Genomic DNA, 18,233 nt, shown 5'->3' on the forward strand with positions numbered 1-18,233 from the left:
AAGGCAGCAAATCGGAAAATATGGCTTCCGAGAAACTTTTAAAAAGGGAATTCATTGTTTTCTTTTGGTCACTTGTGACAATATTCATTGACATTCCACTGACATTAATTGAAAGGCTGCACACCTTATGGTGTTTACACAGCGCAGGCCCGTAGCAAGACTAAAACAACTGAGGGGGCTTAGCAAAATAGTTAAACAAAACTACCCACCCCCCCTCGTCCCGGTACTCAAAAAAAAAAAAAAAAAAACCCGACTGATTAGGGAGTACAGACTGATTGGGGAGTTTCTAAGATGCAACGAGAACATAAAAAAACCCAGTAGATTTAGTAAGTAAAACAATAACTTTGCACCTGTATCACACTTTTTGGTACATTTTTTTGCTGTTTCTTTTACGTGGACTACCACCCTGAAGTTTCCTAATTTCACGTTTGAAGGAGGACGTAAACAAACGACGGCAAATTTTTCCTTCTCTTTTAAAATTTGGCCTGAACCAGGCAGTCAGAATCCGACTGCGGGAGAATTTTTTCTCTAGCTCTTGAGAGGACATATTTGTGTGGCTTTCTAAAACGCGCGAACACTAAATTGTTATACACTAAGGAGGTCTAAGGACTTTGTATTGCTGTAAATGAGCGGATGTCTTAGAAAACAAGTAGTTTATTTCAACAGCTTTTACGGCTTGAGATTGGTTGATTTCGATCCATTTTGGTACTTACTTCCGATTCACAAGGTAGAAGTGCCTTTGTTGCTGTTGTATATAAAAACAAACTGTTCGCGGAGGAAATTGAAAGGTAGTAAACAACTTTTTAAAGGTTGTGAAAAGGCACTTGCAGCGTCAGAGTTCAAGACTGATTGCTGCACATTTATTTGGTTTAATTATTATTTTTTGGCACATCGTTTTTTAACTATTCTGGGGGGGCTCAAGCCCCCCCTGCTACGGGCCTGCAGCGTAGTCACTGACAGAAGCCGATTTATTCGGTAGAGAACTGAGAGAACAGTACTCCGTTAGGCAGTAAACATCCGTTTTGAGGATTAAGCACTGATCTACACTATTTAGGCCTAAGAACTGATTAAAAAAAAACGGTTAGCTGTCATTTGCTCAGTTTGTTGTCATGGATAACTCTCTGAAAAAGTTTAAAATTATCATTTTCGTCAGCTAGCCTTCTTTGGTGTAGTGGATATGGATTGGAGGTATGAAGGAAATGACCCGTGTTCAAGGCGTACACTAATTAGACGTTTAAAACTTTTTTTTACCGTTTAAAATAACATTTCATGAGATTTCTGTTGTATAAACATTATAAGTGTCCAAACTGGTTTTGGAGTATCCATTCTAGTAACAACCTTAATTTAAATGCTAAACCACTCCACCCCACCCCTAACTGATTAAGCGTTTTCCCTCGAATGTGTTCGCAGTTGTCACAGTTGTGTCGATCGTGAAAGCTGGGAAAACCCTCGCTTTTTTTTTTTTTTTTCGAAAAGAAGTTAGTGATGGTTTATGAGGTAAGAGAACGTAAGAATATACTCCACTCTTACTGCCAAGCACAAACCACTTTCCAAAGTGAAGCTAAAGCCAGTTTATTGATGATGCCATGCCATACTATTGTTCTTTTGTAAACAATATTTGGTGACATTGCAAAAGAGTCATTAACACTAATTAATTAATGTTAGGCCTCTAACTCTTTCCAATACTGAATTACTTTTATCCAATCCCTGAGGTCATGAGAATTTAGGATATGATAATCCAGAGTGAATTTACTTGATATTTTAATAACTTCTCCCCAGTACTAAAATAAGAAAAGTAGGGGCACAAGATAGGAGAATTTTTTCTTTGATATTAAGGCCGTTCGTTGAAAACTCCGACTGGCCAGCCAGTTCTGACAAATGGAAAGCGTCCATAAGTCTATCCACAGTTCGTTCCTCTTTTATTTCTTTTTTTCGAGTTTTTTTCTTGCAGATTTTTCGCTCCTCTCCGTTCCCAGGAAAGAAAATCCCGGAGAGGGAATGTCTACAAAAACGAAAAAACGCTGAGCTAATAGTAGAACATTTTCACTGTCCGCCACTGACTGCTTTTGCGATACTAAGTTATGGGAAGCGAGATTTTGCGGAGGCAGAGAGTCGTAAGACAGAGATAGGAGAAAGTATACGCGTCGCCGAAGGGGAGGTGTGAGGGAGCAAAAATTTAACACTGGGCCAGAACGGCGTAACCTGGCGAAAGATACCGAAAACCAGAGATAATTTGCTTAAATAGACTCGAATAACATTGTCTAAAATACCCTGAGGTGTTACAGGGATATCCGTGTTGCGCGCAGGCTACATGATCCGTGGATATTTTGACAGTGAATATAGTTTTGAACTCCTTCACAATTTCATGTTCTGTCCACTTGTAGCTTGTAGGATAATCTCTGGTTAACTGCTTAACAATTACAATCAGGTGGAAGATCTCATATCTTACATAGACAATACTCAAGTCCTCTGCTCTGCCTTGTCAAAATTGCCTACAATAGGGTATTGATTAATTAGATAAATTGTTTAATAAAAAATCACAACTTGCAGCTATAAGCTGAATTACTTGTGTTATATACAGCATGTTTAAAATTTCAAACTACAAAAATCCTAACTACACTAGTATTAATTTCCTATTTACAATTGTTGTTTAATTGTAAAGTGCATTATTATTATTAGGAATGTTAACGTGACGTAGAATTGAAATAAAGTTGAGTATTAAAAAAAAAAATTATGAAAGTGTCTCTAAGCCTCTTTGCTTTCACATTCAGGATTGAGAACATACGCCTAGTCCTAATTAAGGTTTATACAAGGAGTAACGATTGAATCTGATCATGACGATAGCACGAATTAATAATAATTAGAATGATTAACTAAAAAATACTGATTGAGGTCATGTTGTCGTATTGTAAGCAGCATATGCCTCTTATCTCTAAAATATCTTTAACTAAACCATCAAAGTAGAGAACTCTACGAAAACCCAGATCAATCCGAGACCTGTAGCATGCAAGCTACATTTGATTACTGCGTCATATCTCAATCTTTTCATAGTCATCGTCATCATCTAGATCCTCTGATTCTGCCAAACTAGGCACACTTTCCGATCTTTCAATGACATTGTTGTTTACTTCCAGAATATTCTTTAGGCTCTCCTGAGCGGGGGCATTATTCTTGGGCACGTATTTCAGCTCTTTATGGCCCCTTCTCAGGCAAATCCCAGTGTTAGGGTCACATTCATAATCATCAAACGTAAAAGCCATCACTTCCTTGTTATCTGATGTTGTCTCCAAATGAGCCTGATGCTTTCCAGTCTCTTCCTCAATGGGAATTTGATTTGTTATTTCACGCTCATCGAGTGGACAAGTATCCTTGTCTTCACCTTTCTGGATATATTGCCAAAATCCTTTTTCTATGCACATGTCTCGCGCCATTTTAAGAATTCTGGGTGACTTTGGGGGCCTGACAGGTATAACTTCGAGGATGTCCATTTCGTCATGTTCCGGCAATTCTGTCCCTTTGGTGTCGTCGTTACTTCTTCTGCGTAAGCTCTGCACCTTCTCCAAGAAATTAGAAGGTGCCCATCCAACAGAGTGACTTGATGTTCTCACCAGCCACCATCCGCCATCAGATTCCTTGAGGACCTCAACTTCAGCATCCTCGCGCAAATTAACTTCATCATCGTCTTCTTTCTCGTACGATCCCATGGCGTAAAATCGATTGTTCGCCAGTTCAGGCATGTTTTCTGTGTACTCTTCTCCTTCGTTTTCCTCCTTTTCATTATTTGAATCTTCAAGGGGGTCGCTCGCACCCATCTCTTTAGCCGGGCGTTCACTCAAATCTATTGGACAGAAGACATCGTCTTCAGATGACGACGTGTTGCTTGGATTGGATCTTCGACAAAGGAGTGGGCTTGAGATGGGACTCGTTCCTCGGGAAATAGTTTCGGCACTTTCTTCTTCTACCATTGATAACGGCCTTGGTTTTAAGGACCCATTGGAGGTATTTTCTGTGTCATGTATGGCGTCATTTGATGGTTGAAGCCTGGCCCCAGCACGCACTTCATTGGGGTCCAGTTTCTGGCGAGTACGCCCTCTTCCAGCTGCCTGTCGTTTCATGGCTTCGTGGAATTCCAGATTCACATAGGTTGGCTTAATCGAAGCCCTTGATTCCGTCTGATCTGTTCCATTAGCAGGGATATTCCTCTTCTGTGGAAATATGACATTTAAATGACTCAGAACGTTTGTTACAATTGACCAACAACTCAGTTCATTAACGTGATACACACCCTTGCAAAAAGACGACATGAAGGTATTTTTAAGCTTGGTAAACCCTAGTTATATTAAGCTTCCCAGCCTGGTAAGAAAAATAAGGTTTTGTTGAAAGACTGGTTCCCATTCTCATTTGGTTGGCTTCTTGCGCCATCACGTAAGTTGATTTTACAGATTTTATCTACCAATAAGAGTGAAAGTTTTGAAATGAAAGGGAGACTCTTTGCCCAGATGGGAAAAAGCCTTTCCATTTGGCACGGAATTTCAACTCGAAAATTTGGGATAAATGGAAAGCACCCCCAATTTGACCATTTTTGTAGGTTTTAAGGATCACGAACTGTATACATGACTGCCAAGCGTACAGGTGAGAAAAGTAACAAAAATCAAGAACAAAAAGATATTGTTATGGTTAACAGTTAACTGAAAAATGAATGAGTAGTCAACGCAAATGATATTATGAAATTGCACTGAACTCATAGGGTAAACTGAATAAAAAACTTACAACACTCTTTTTCCTTTTTGGTGGGTCCCAAGTTTGTCTCCTACCTGTAGACAAACGAAATGAAAAAATGGTTTTCGTAAACATCGTTACCATCAATCAATCAACTTTATTTACCCTCGAATTTACAGTGTAGCACTGAAGTGCTAATATCTTCGAGCCAACTACATTAATAAATAATTATAATAAAAAGTTAATTCTATATAACAAATAAGATAACTAACTACCTAGACAACTAACATGCAAATTATCATGATGTAGAAAGGTTTGCAGTTCCTGCAAGTTAAGCCAACTGTATCATTTTCAATCGCTCTTTTAGATTAATGGCGATGGTGATGGTGATGTTAATGGTGGTGACAGTGTTGGCAATGGTAATGCTATTGGTGGTGATGGTGATAGATGTAGTGGTAGTAGTAGTAGTAGTAGTAGTAGTAGTAGTAGTAGTAGTAGTAGTAGTAGTAGTAGTAGTAGTAGCAGTAGTAATGATGTTATGGTGCTGATGATGGTGACACTGATGGGTGATGGTGATGGTGGTGGTGGTGATGGTGTTAGTGACAAAGGAGGTTTCCGTGATGGTGATGATGACGGGGATGGCAAAAGTGATGGTGGTGGTTGTGATGGTGATGGTGATGTGATCATGACGAACATGATGAAAAGGAGTATTCCAAGTGACTCAAAAGTAAAGTGAAATTTCTTCCTTTCCTCACCAGTGATGGCAGAGATGCTTAGCCTGTCTCTGAGCATGGCTCTGACGGCTTTCTCTCTTGCATTGCGTCGTGATGTCGCTATCTCTCTCAGAAACATTGCTGGAGCCCAGCCTTCGTTTTTCTCGATCCTGATAATGTGTAAAATGAGACATTTATGTCAAGATAATTTAAAGCTCAGTTTACCTGAAAGCCGAAAATAAATCATGGACCTACACTACATCATTTTAGGGTACAAAAAATTTAAAATTTTACAAAAAATACTACATATATTTTCATGATTAATTATGAATTAATTTCTTAATAATTATTCTGATAATGTGCTTCGTTGTTCTTTATCGAAATAATGAGAATGGTCACTCTTCAGGGACACTTCCAAGTCCATCCACATGGCATAAACCGAGGATGTGGGGCGTAAAAATTTCAGTGAGCTGAAAAATTTTTCCCTTATGCTGGTTATCTTTAGGCAAAATTTGAACTTACTTGACAAGCCACCAGCCGTCTAGATTCTTCTGAATAACTTTGACAATCTTTCCTTTCTCAAGCTTGATCTCATCCTCCAATTCAGGTTCATACGCTCCCGTTGTGATGTACGTTTCCTCTGTAAAATGAAAAATGTCTCGTTTTTATACTACGTGCATCCAGGTTGTAAGCTTTCTTGTCTTGTTCTTTATTTATTTATGTTTTGTTCGTTCGTTTTAATTACTTGCTTGTTTGTTTCTTTCTTTGTTTCTTTGTTTTGTTTTGTTTGTTTTTTTTCAGAAAATATACAGCAGGGTAGGAGCTAATCATCCGGGTTGTTCAGTACGCTAACTACACATAGTCGATGAATACGTCAGTGTTGAAGAGTCTCGTTTTTATATCCAAGATACCTCATAGAACTCATATTGCTAACTAACCCTGGGTCAAGCGAGAAAATGGAAGCAGTTGACGAAACTTGAACTCTCACCGACTCTTTATCGCTGTCGTGAAGCTTGAACGCATTCAATTTTTATTCAAATCAACGAGAGTTTAAACTTTAACCGAGCTTCACTGAGTCGACTATCATTATCTGCCACTCATGCTGATTAGGTTTTTAAGTTTTGTCCTGAAAGAAATGTTCATTGTGCGTTACCTTCTCCTTCTTCAAACACTTCAAGGACTTGATCATCCATACTGCCGTCTCTTGGCTCCAAATATGAGGCTGGTGCCCAGCCCACCTCGCCATCAAGATCCACAAACCACCAGCCTTGAGAAAAAAAAAATCAGAAATAACTTGGATACTTGGCTCGGTTGCTGTCGTAAATCCTTCTTAAACACAGTTCTAAACTTTAAAGATTCTTACGAAAACGAAGTGACAACTGTCCAACACGTGTTCTGTAATTCAACTCAAACATGGCGGCCACAAAAGTGTGCGGGGTGGCCCGAGAAAACAGCCAGGGACCCAGAATCCCGTGGGGTCCCTACTCAGTAACATTACTAACATTACAACAGCTACTATTCTTAGGATTGCAATCAACTTTTATACCATCTCAATCCAGCGAGTAAAAATTGCAAGATTCGCATTTAAGGTACTATTCGCCACTCACCATGTTCATTTTTCTCGATTACATCCACCACGTTCCCAGCTTTTAAACTGATGTCACTCTCCTCTTGTTTAATGTAATCTGCAATCACCAGATACTGTTCCACCAATATTGGCTCAGAAATGTGATGTATATCTAAACAAAAAGTTCTTAAAGTCATGGTCAAAGAAAGAACTTCATTTCGGTATTTTTTGATATCCAATTTCATCTTTTGAGCATCTGTTCCTTGAGAAACACCCAGTTAGACTTTCACGACTGCATCAGCCCGTCGTTTATTGAATATCCACAACTACGAGGATGCGAGCACGCTAATAATAATGTCATATTTATTTTTCACTAGTTATGAAGCTTTGCAAAATTAAAAGACAACAGCAGAGGTGGTAACAGTTTTTTTTTCGAAGCTTCAGGAGCGATAAACATTTAGTACAGTTTTTTTTATTTGTTCACATCCCCTGCCTAACAGGAATGTTTCTTTCTTTGCTGTTCCATCACCATGAGTTCAAAACTTATCTATACACATGATTGTGGTTTCTCTACAATCAAGGCCAAAAATTAGTTTGACGTTGCTTTCTATTTAACACTGCGTTTCAAAAACTCATTAATGATTCATAAGCCCATTGACCTATCAAATGGTCGATAAAACATCACGTGCAGTGGTTTTAAAACCCGATAAAACCTCCTCCTTATTAGTATGCGGTGTTAAATGTTTTTCTCGTAAACTAATTTCCAACGTTCACAAAAACATCGTTGTTGTGAACTCTCTTGGCACACGCTTTTGAAGCCGTTCAAAAAACTCGCAGCACGTGTTTTATCGGGTCTAAAACCACTCGGCTGCGCCTCGTGGTTTTAAATCCCAATAAAATACTGCTGCCCATATTTTAAATATTACATAAACTTGACACTATGAGAATGTGGTCGCTTTTCAGGAACCTTATTAAAAACCCAGTTTTACGTGCACAATTCAACGTTCTACCTTTATCTTTTGATGTACGTCTCACATTCTGTAGACTGTAATATAACCTGAAGAAAAAGGAAGAGTATTTTCAGGGATTAAAATAAAATCGGTATTGTCACAATCAATCAAAGGTCTCTATTATGTTTCAAGCAAAACTACACGCTAAAACTGAGAAACGCTTACAGCAAAAATAATCAAAAGCTAGAAGTTCATCAAATCGCCACTTCATATTTAAAAATAAGTGTATTGATAAAACTAGTTTTGAAACGCTGGGTATTGACCCTAGGAAGTTGGCTGCTTGGAACGCTGAGGAGTCACAGTTACTTCAAACCGCTGAACATTTCAAAATTACCCCCGTTACCTTTGTTGTAGATTTAACCATCTTGTATTTAAAGTAATAGACCCTTATCGAATCCGAGGGGACCTGGGTATGAGTCAATGGATCGAGGCCCCTGTCGTCTTACATGGGGCCAAGGGTTTATTGGCTTTCGACTTATTCAAAGAGCGTCTGATGCGTCGATACAACCACGTGCGCCATGGAATAAATGATCAAATGAATCGCGACTTACTCTTTCTGCTTGTAGTCCAACTCTGTGAGATCGTCAAGCAAAGGATGGAAGAAGTTTATCACTGGATCTGATTCAGAGATGGGCGATGGAAGATTGACCACGGCCTATAGAGTAATCAAACGTATGGAAATATGTCAACTATTTGCGCTACTTTATGGTTGATCAGAGCAATAGCTCAATTGTGTTTTGGTTTGAAGATATTCGAATAAAAGCTGCTGTATGTATTTGTACTGAATTAATCTGGATATTCAAAAGCGACACTTATCCCGCATTAGATTAATCCAATCAATACCTCCCTGAAAGTTACAGTGGACGTGTTACAAAGCTGCTCCAAGCTGCCAGAAATCGATGTATCGATAGCGTTGATTGATAATTCATTTGATAGCTAATTTGCTCGTGCCTATCAAGTGGTCAAAAGTAATCACCTAACTTACCGATTCATTTCCGAACAACAATTCTAACTAAGTTGAATTAGCATTTCAAGCCGAGTTCAAAAGAATGACATTTCTTTCGAGACTCGACGGTTCTTACAACCAAACCCAGTTTCAATAATTCATCATGATTTTGTGTGTCAAATTGACTTCGGTTTGAAATGCAGCCGGCGCTTCATTGGCTGAGGACAGCTGCCACTAAACGGAAGTCCGAAAGACTACAGGAGATTTCTGATGATGATGGTGATGATGATGATGATGATGATGATGATGATGATGATGATGATGATGATGATGATGATGATGATGATGATGATGGTCATGATAATGGTACTAAAGGCTTTATTTAACATAAATAACCGGTCAGCGAGTCTAAAAAAAGAAAAACTGATAATCCGAGATAAAACATATGATTAGCAAAAGTATGTAATCGAAGCTTAGCTAAACTTGCCCTGTGGACTTACTTTAAGGAACTCTTCAACAGCAGGCAACCTTCTCAGGGCCTTAGCGCGTTTTTTGATAGTAAACCGATCGGTAAGTTTTTGTCCTGCAGAGTAAGATAGACAGAAATAAATTGTATGAACTGACACGTTTGCCTGGTAACACTTACAAAGCATCAATGGCACGAAGCTCTAAGAACGGCTCACAGGATTGGCTGGAAAACAATAGCAGAGCAGTGCACAAACAACAGTAACAATGGACCTTGTCCCTGAAACAATAGAGCTGTTTGATAAACAGGTACAACAGAATTAGAGGTTCCAAAGAGCTGCTCGCCTGCTCACGTGCCTCTATTCTCATACTATTCCCTTCGAGCGTACAGTCATCCCAGAAGAAGATTCCCAACACACTCAGTCAAGGACGGGCCCAGACGTCCTCACTAGCTATTCCCCCGGGGTGTCAGAGCATTTCCTAAGGGCAAAACAACTACCCTTAGACGAAGAATTATCTCTCGGGACGCGGGGTCCAACTATCTCCCATGCACACCAGAGTTCGTTGGCCCAACGAACGCCACGGGTTCCTATCTTTCTCTCAAGGGAGCCTATCTATCCCCCAAAGGCTTCCAACAATCTCCCATGGGCATCCCACTACCTCCTATGGGGGTCTGCGGTTAGCGCTCAATAGTTCACTCAAAACGTTTCAGTTACCTTTAAGAAGTGATCTAGAAATTTCGTCTTCCTTCTGATTCTGGAGAAACTCCTCTATTCTAAGCAACCTTTCCTAGAATGTTATCAGTTTGACAGCATAGAAAAAATTTCTCTCTAATTCTGGAATTTTACACGAGTGCTACACTTTGTTATGGCAACCTTTCTTATTACTAAAAATAATAAATAAATAAAAACACTTTTTATGACAAAAGTTATCCCCATGTTAAATCCCGGTATATGCCTCCACTCGGCCACTGTATATTTCTCTGACTCATTGGATAGCGCGGTTCCTGAGTTTTGATTGGTTTAAAAACCATGGTATATTAGCCAGTAATTCTCGACCTCAGAGCTCTTCTGCGCATGACCAGCAGGTCATTCAGATTGTTAGAAGCGTAAGCACTGGGGTCGAGAATGATTAGCCAGTATAATACAATTTTATTCAAAAGACTTAAAATGTTTTAAAACTAGAATAATAAAATTATCTTCGCCCAACGTGGGGCTCGAACCCACGACCCTGAGATTAAGAGTCTCATGCTCTACCAACTGAGCTAGCCGGGCAATATGCAATCACGCCATAAACAGTAATGACTTAAAACAATCTTGCTCAAAATAAACTTTATCAAAGCCCTAAGTTCAAAGTTTGACACTAGTATACATGAGGGGGTGGGGAGGGTGAATGTTATTATAAATACCTGAAGTTCAAGCAATGTGTTGTAGCTTCTATACACTGGAGTGATAGGTCCATCTTGCCAATAAACATGAATGGAGTACACCTATTAATGGATGAAGAAACCAGTTATTTGACTGTATATTTTAATATTTATACTACTTGTATTTTAGCATGAAAGTCAATTTTGAAACTAAATTATTGACACACGGTCCCCTTTTACGGTACTTGCCATTACAACGTTTATTTCTCAATACACCCCCCACCCCCCTCCCCGGAAAATCTCGAGTAAACTCGCGATCTAATACAAGGCCTATAGTGTGCGTTATCCACACTTTGTTTGCTTGTTCCCAATGGTTGACCAAATGAATAGAAAGCGAGCGTCATGCAGCCTTTGACCTACTACAAGTATGTAAGACTGTCAAGTAAATATAATACTGTCAAACCCCTCTCCTCTGCAAAGGCCTCTTTGGCGCTCTCCCGGAGAAAAGCAAGACACTGGGGAGGACGCTGGCTCTCCGGAGGTCTTCCCGTCGTCCCCCACGCCATTGTTTGCCCGTTTCCGTATTTCTTCCACTTTCCGACATTTCGCCTTTTCTTCTTTCTCTGGATGAGCGTCTGTACAGGAGAGAGCCGTCATACCGCAATGCGACAAAATTATGCCAGTTTAATAGGTTAATTTGCCCCGGCCTCAATCCCCCATTCATTAGTAGCCGTTAGAGAAACACAATTTACATTCTCTAAAGAGAACGTACGTAATGTTTTCTTGGCTTCTTTCTTTTGTATATGTCCTCCACAGAAACATCTTGCACTCGTGTAAGACTCATTGCACTAAGACAGAAAAAGAAAAACGTAGGAAAAAAAAGACGTTCATTAATTATACTTAATGATCATTTTATAAAATAAAACATTAAGCGCCCAACGTGGGGCTCGAACCCACGACCCTGAGATTAAGAGTCTCATGCTCTACCGACTGAGCTAGCCGGGCGAGATACTGTCTAGAAACAACTTTAAAATGTTAAACTTTCACGCACAATGTTGAAGTTAAGTTTTTTTTTATTATTCAGTATTATTTAGCAAAGCCTTCTATTGTTTTCTATGTCCGTTGTAAAGCGCATTAGAACATTTTATAGTTAAAGCGCTATATAAGTATTTTATTTGTTTATTTATTTATTTATTTATTTATTTGTTTATTTATTTATTTATTTGTTTGTTTATTTATCCACCGGTGATTCCAACCGAGTTTATCTTGCAAATGGCACTGTGACACTTCTTGCGCCGTGAATAGATGATGCTAACTTTTTGATCAATTTTAAATGAAAATTCTTAAGTAAGAGTTATTCAGCCTGTTATTCGACCTGATACCTGGTTGTGCTGCTCGCAGACTCAATTTTGTTAAGTACCAGTTTTAACAAGTTTATTTTTAGACTTGTATCGTGAGGTAGTTGACACACTTTTTACGCGGGTTGCTAAGTTTGTCCCATAGTCTGGTTTCCTTCTACTTTTATAATATGGACTGGCTTGGTTGAGATAATTGCCTCTGTTTCATGTCTTCCCCGAAATGCGTCGATAAGTTGAACGAATTATTAACGGTTCAAGTTCACGTGATACGGTTGGAGCTGGTCAGTAACCTTTGTCCGAAGCTCGAGAATAATGGAAGAATAAACACAAGCGTCAAACAGCTGAATTAAACAAGCTTTTAACATCTCGCCGGCTAACTCAGTCGGTAGAGCATAAGACTCTTAATCTCAGGGTCGTGGGTTCCACCCCGCGTTGGGCATCGGGAAACACATCATTTTATCAAACATCCAAATGAACTTCTCTAAGGAAAAGCAAAGAAGAGAATTTCTTGAATTCACTAAGTACTTGTGCACGTGGATGCATATTATAAAAAGTATTCTTCTTAAATTCTCCTTATAACTCTTTCAATACCCAAGAAAAAAACGTACCTTAAAGATTGATGCCAAGTTGTTGATCACAAGTTTATGAAGTGAACTGAACTAAACTTTGCAACTTAAAGGGCACTGTCTGCTGCATAATATAGCTGTCCTTGCCATTTTTGCACATGTACAGTTAAATATATTACCACTGATATTTCACAATTTAGAAATGGCAATCAGTCGACCAATATATCGAACAACTCTTGTAACTACTAACTACTAAAAGAATTACAATGGAGAGCACGTTGATGCAAACACACAAGTTAGCTTAAAACAATAAAAATTTAATGCCGGTTAAGCTGCAGGCGAAAATTTACATCTGAAAATATAAGCCCATTACATTGTTCCAATGGTCTCCCTGGGACATTTTCTACAAAAGCCCTTAAAATGTTACGTGACGTCATACTGTGTTCGCATAAGCTAATTTAAAACCGTTTCAAGGCCAATTAGACCAAGCGTTACACGATCAAACCTTTATAAAAAGGAACTGAATAGTTTTGCTTTGTTTTCTAACGTAATACTGGAAAATTGGTTACTTTTATATTTGGTTTTTTAAATATAGACATGTCTGCACTTCCGCTTAAAAGCGTTAAAACAGTTATTAACTTAATAGATAAATACAATTCGCTCAGATCATTTATTGACTATATAGGGAAAATGCAATTAAAATTAAAGAAAACAAATATGTTTACTGAGGAGTTTTTTCAAGAATCGAACTTATGAAAATTGTTTAAGTTCTAAGCTTGTTTTAAATTGTTGTGGAATATATTGCATTTTTATATACTTTTTTTGTTGAATATATTGTAATTTTCTAGTTTTCATATTATTTAATTTTTTAGGGAAAGTCTCGTTGATAGGGACAATCTCTGACGTATCCGTCCATGATTGCTTTCCTTTAATAAACTCATATGTCATGTTAACTTAGTTTTTAAACTAAGCACGGCAGCCATACCGTGAAATAAGCAAGGTTGTTGTTTTCAGTTCCAATAAAAAGTTCAGTTAAAAAAAAAAAACATATGAGTATTACAAGGCCGATTCAAGCTGTTTTCGCTAGAGTTGACCACCAACTATAGGTCCTTAAAATAATTGATTTTTGGAAGGACACAACAACCTCATCTTTCTTAGTAATACGTCATTCCCTCTGCAGCCAGGGCTCCTTGAGATATATTTAGGAGAACAAGGATGGCGCAGTGGTGAGAGCACTTGCTTTGAAAATCAAGTGGATCACCGCAAGATTTCCGGAATTTCGAGGTACTTTCAGAGGTAATCTTGTTTTCTCGTTAAGAATGGAAGGTCAGGAAACTTGTCATTTCTCCCGTTTCAATCCTTCTATCAAGGAGAATTGCGCAGTATTGTAAATGTCAGCGCCGTCTCTTTCGTCGTCTGTGTTGTTGTTGGTTCTCGACCTTGCTCCAAGAGTTTTTCACCGGCATTCCGGGTTTCTTCTCTCCTCAGAAACCAACATTTCTAAATTCCAATTCGATCTGGAGAGGTTCCCAATTAGTGCCCTGCGCTAAAAACATTTCAGTGACACTTAAATAAATTGATTTCATGTGCCATTGTTTGTACTCACAACAAAGTGTCGTTCTCGAACTTCAATTTTCGGGCATGCATGCAATCTTTATTCTCTTGTTCTCTTAAGAAGGAACAGAATTTGCCTTAAAATAAACATGACTAAACCCAATCTTTTGCAAGACAGAAGTTAACTTGGGTCTGAAATATGTTACCAAAGTAATCCGTGAATGAACAAAGATGTTCAAGTGTGAGAAAGATTTGCAATCGAAAGTTACGAACAAGGTGTGCCAACCGTTACGTAAACAGAAACACTCTAGTCAATTGCGCACTTTGCCGGGAAAGTTCTTTGGACCACTAACAAAATCGCGAACAAATATAATTATTTCTCATAGGCCCCATTCTGGTTTACGAGATGGCCTTAAGGCTCCTTTGATAAGAGTTCTCTGTGATTGGTTGAAGGCCATGTTAATATAACTAAATAGAAACAGGGAAAATGTTCACCGTATAACTATGTTTGTCTTGTTACGTCAGTCTCCTACCAAGCAACGTGGATGGAGAGTGGAATGATTTAGGATTAATTTAAATTAACATTGTTTTAGTTAAAGCGTGTTTGTCGCCTCTTGTGCAGTCGACGTTCTTTTCCGGGTCTTGTCATGAAGCTGCTGAGCCGGGAAGCACGCTTGCGTCGCGTGACGTGCCCAAAACAGCAAAGAAGGTTAATACCACATTAATAATAATAATAATAATAATAATAATAATAATAGGCATTTATCGAGGCTCAAGGTTTTGACAATATTAAAATGGAAATAGTTAAAAACATAAGCTAAAACTAAATCATTTAAAAGTCTGAAAAGATTACTGCAAACGTAAAAGTTGATTGCACATTCTTATATCGACAATGACTGCAACGAAGAAAGGAACACAGTCTGGCATCTTAGAAGGTTTTGACTGAGGCCTGAACCTCAGTGAGTAAGTTTTGAAGATTCCACAAAAATCCTGTAAGCTAGATTCCTCCGTTGGAACCAAAAATATTTATAGTCATTGTTATGCTATTACACGTAAAGCTGAGTTAGTTTTCAGTTCACTTGTTTCCAGTCTTTCTATGTTATCATTAACAAATTCCAATTCGATCTGCATTATTTTCAAGAACGTTATCATGAGCCTTTGGCCTGGCAAATTGCGCAAGCACTCCCTGTGTTATTGACATTAAATAAATTACTTTACTTCACTTTACTTTCCATTACATGTTTTCGAACTATACTTTCGTTGCCTTTATCAGGATCTATAAGCCTCTTCTACCAGGCTTCTAAGAGATAACTGTGAAGGAGCCTTAAAGATCAGCAGACTAAGTCCTTCGTATCCATTAAGGTAAATTCTCTCAAGTAGACTCGAGTGGATGCTACAACGAAAAGCTATAGAGATGTTTCTGAGCAGCATGACCAACCATTAATAAGGATGTTTATCTTGCTGTAGTCTCTCACATTTCAGACATTTTAATGCTGTTATCAGCGAACGAAGATTACCTGCGTTTAGCTGCTCAGTACAAGAACACGGTAATTAAGACTTGTGTAAGAGAGTCATTATATAGATCCTATGAATAAAACAATGCTGTGGGTCGATAAGGATACTTGTCTCTTTAAAGCAAAATAAAGTGGTCTCATTCAGAGTTTAGAGCTGGGGGAAACAATAAGAAGGCAATCAACAAAAAGAAAAGTAAACCCTACCTGAACCTAAACACAAAGACCCAAAACAAAGATGCTTCTTGTCAAACCTTCCCTGCAAAGTCCATTTTACATTCCACACATTGCAAACTTTTGGAAGTTGTAAAAGAAACTGACGGAACAACGATTCATATCTAAGGTTTTTCAAGTAAACAGATAAGTGCAAGCGGATGTTGTGGTTATTTAATTTGCTAAAACTAAAAGGGTTTTGTTTACTGTGTGTCGCAATTCTTTGTTCTTTGATTGCATTTAATGGTGGCGCGCTTGCAACTTTTGCTTTTCTTTCCATGATTAGTGATAACGGTGAAATTATGTTGGCCTTTCAACACGGTTTCTAAACTTAAAATTTGCCGCAACAACTTAATTTCACCTTTGTGGTCAAACAAATTTGAAAGACGTTTGGCACAATTACCTCTGGTAATTAAAATTGATAAGAATATATCAAAGGCAAACGCTTTGATTGCATTCCTTTGTAGTTACTTTAACTCCCGGGGGGGTACTCCCCTATATAAGGTATATAGGTTTGTGCCGCCCCAAAGGGTATGGTTTTTGAGCCGTTTTGGTTTGAAAACGGGTATAGATTTTGACAATTACGGTCTGAAATCGGGTCGGGTTTTGGGGGCCGGGAACATTTACGAAAGCTTACAAATATATTTTACTTCTCAGTACGTAACTGGAACAACTAACTGATAAGGAGAAAAAGAAACAGATAAACTATATCATTCCAGCTTACTTTTACTCCTTGCGTCAACTTCTGTTCGGCACTGATGCATAATTATCAGGTCTGAAAACGGGTATGAATTTTAGAGGTCAGGTCTGAAAACGGGTGTGGAAAATGGCATGTTTAGGTCTGAAATAGGGTCGGGATTTGAAGACCCGGGCGGCACACCCCCACCAAGAATTCCGAGGAGTACACCCCCCCCCCCCCGGGCTTTAACTTGTATATGTTGGCTGACGTTGCATATGTCTGAAACCGTCCGAAGTCTGGGCTGTGTAATTCGTTATTACACAAAGGCCACCAAAGTACAAGACTTCTGACACGCTTTTTTGTCTTTGTTCTTTATCTGCACGAACTACAATTAAAAGGGGAAGTGTCACTGGCGGAATTTGGTGTCACATCAAAAACTCCAAAACGTTTTTTATATCAAGAGAAACCTAAAAATATTACTCAAATTTGTTGTCGATCATCACCCAGTGTCTGGCCACAGATGGACTGTTTTAGAATGGACTGTCACTTGAAAAGAGTTTAAAAGGCCAACATTTTTCAAGTTCTGGCGATTCGTTTCCAAAATGCCCAAGAGCAGATCATAGGTTGTTCCTTTCAAGTATTCAGTCGATTTTTTTTCTTGATGTTCTAGAATTATTCTTAAACTAATTTTCACCACAAAAGGTCAAAATCCCCGTGATTCTTTCCCTTTAAATTCACCTTTTGTGACACCGACTTACCAACATCGCCCGGCTAGCTCAGTCGGTAGAGCATGAGACTCTTAATCTCAGGGTCGTGGGTTCGAGCCCCACGTTGGGCGGTTACTTTTTGTACCTTTTTAATTAAATAATCTATTAATGGAGAAGAACAATTTTTATACTTTATTTTTCTGACAACTTTTTTTCTCCCACAGTATTTTTTTTCCCATTTTTAAAACTATTTCGGATTTCACAAGTGTTACATTGACTTTGTAGAAACCGAGGGAAACGAAATAGAACAAACTAAAGTAAGAACAGTGTTTTGTTTCGATCGTAACTGGAGAGGATGAAAAACTTTTGAATGCAGAGGTCCACACGACGCAGGAACTAACAGGAAAAAACGAACGCTGAACCTTTGATTATACACTTTTATATTTTTGTTATCTCATATTACAAGTACGCTGTCCTCATATCATGTATTAGCCAATCATTTTCTCCATGTATTTTTTCAAACTTTAATTTAAGGAGCCGTTACTATATTTTCCTTCAGTATAGCTCTGGCCCTGAGGAAGACTAATTCTATTAGTCGAAATATTGGCCACTAATAAATCTGCCCTTTGCCGTAGTGCCAGCCTTGCATTCAGTTTTGTATTTGGAGAGGATGGGTTCAACCCGTGTAGCCCGATCTCAATAGTTGGTTCACCATCACAGTAAATCCATTGGCTGTGAACGTAAAACAAGTATTGATTTCGAAAACAATTTTCACAAATATTTTTCTCTTTAATCAGTTTAATGCTTTTTAAAACATTAAAGATAAAAATATTTGTGAAAATTGTTAACTTACAATACT

The 18,233-nt window shown here is 38.4% G+C and overlaps 1 protein-coding gene and 3 non-coding genes across 4 annotated transcripts; 1 reads left to right on the forward strand and 3 right to left on the reverse strand.

The window, feature by feature from the left end:
• Positions 1–1,547: 1,547 nt before the first annotated feature.
• LOC146452754 (SH3 and PX domain-containing protein 2A-like) lies at positions 1,548–16,099 on the reverse strand. The gene is made up of 13 exons (XM_085097624.1): positions 15,983–16,099; positions 11,559–11,634; positions 10,829–10,909; positions 10,137–10,209; positions 9,456–9,538; positions 8,561–8,664; positions 8,010–8,056; positions 7,040–7,171; positions 6,586–6,699; positions 5,955–6,072; positions 5,475–5,602; positions 4,771–4,814; positions 1,548–4,205 (listed from the first exon to the last, which is right to left on the reverse strand). The coding sequence occupies exons 2-13, from the start codon at positions 11,628–11,630 to the stop codon at positions 3,030–3,032; spliced, it is 2,172 nt and encodes a 723-aa protein (XP_084953750.1). The 5' UTR covers positions 11,631–11,634; positions 15,983–16,099; the 3' UTR covers positions 1,548–3,029.
• On the reverse strand, positions 10,622–10,694 carry Trnak-cuu (transfer RNA lysine (anticodon CUU)). The gene has a single exon. It is a non-coding gene; the product is annotated as a tRNA-Lys (tRNA).
• Positions 11,719–11,791, reverse strand: Trnak-cuu (transfer RNA lysine (anticodon CUU)). The gene has a single exon. It is a non-coding gene; the product is annotated as a tRNA-Lys (tRNA).
• Positions 16,100–17,432: 1,333 nt separating the features above from the next.
• Positions 17,433–17,505, forward strand: Trnak-cuu (transfer RNA lysine (anticodon CUU)). Its single transcript has one exon. It is a non-coding gene; the product is annotated as a tRNA-Lys (tRNA).
• Positions 17,506–18,233: the final 728 nt, after the last annotated feature.

The sequence above is a fragment of the Pavona decussata genome, unplaced genomic scaffold (genome assembly GCF_977016875.1).
Source record: "Pavona decussata unplaced genomic scaffold, jaPavDecu1.1 SCAFFOLD_366, whole genome shotgun sequence".
Classification (NCBI taxonomy): domain Eukaryota; kingdom Metazoa; phylum Cnidaria; class Anthozoa; order Scleractinia; family Agariciidae; genus Pavona; species Pavona decussata.

Bases quoted from the DNA above. Each gene is read 5' to 3' on its own strand.
- LOC146452754 (XM_085097624.1), bottom strand. From the start codon at position 11,630: ATGAGTCTTACACGAGTGCAAGATGTTTCTGTGGAGGACATATACAAA. The intron at 10,910-11,558 runs GTACGTTCTCTT...ATCCATTAATAG, and splicing joins AGAAGCCAAGAAAACATTAC to GTGTACTCCATTCATGTTTA. The intron at 4,815-5,474 runs GTGAGGAAAGGA...GTTTGTCTACAG, and splicing joins AAGCATCTCTGCCATCACTG to GTAGGAGACAAACTTGGGAC.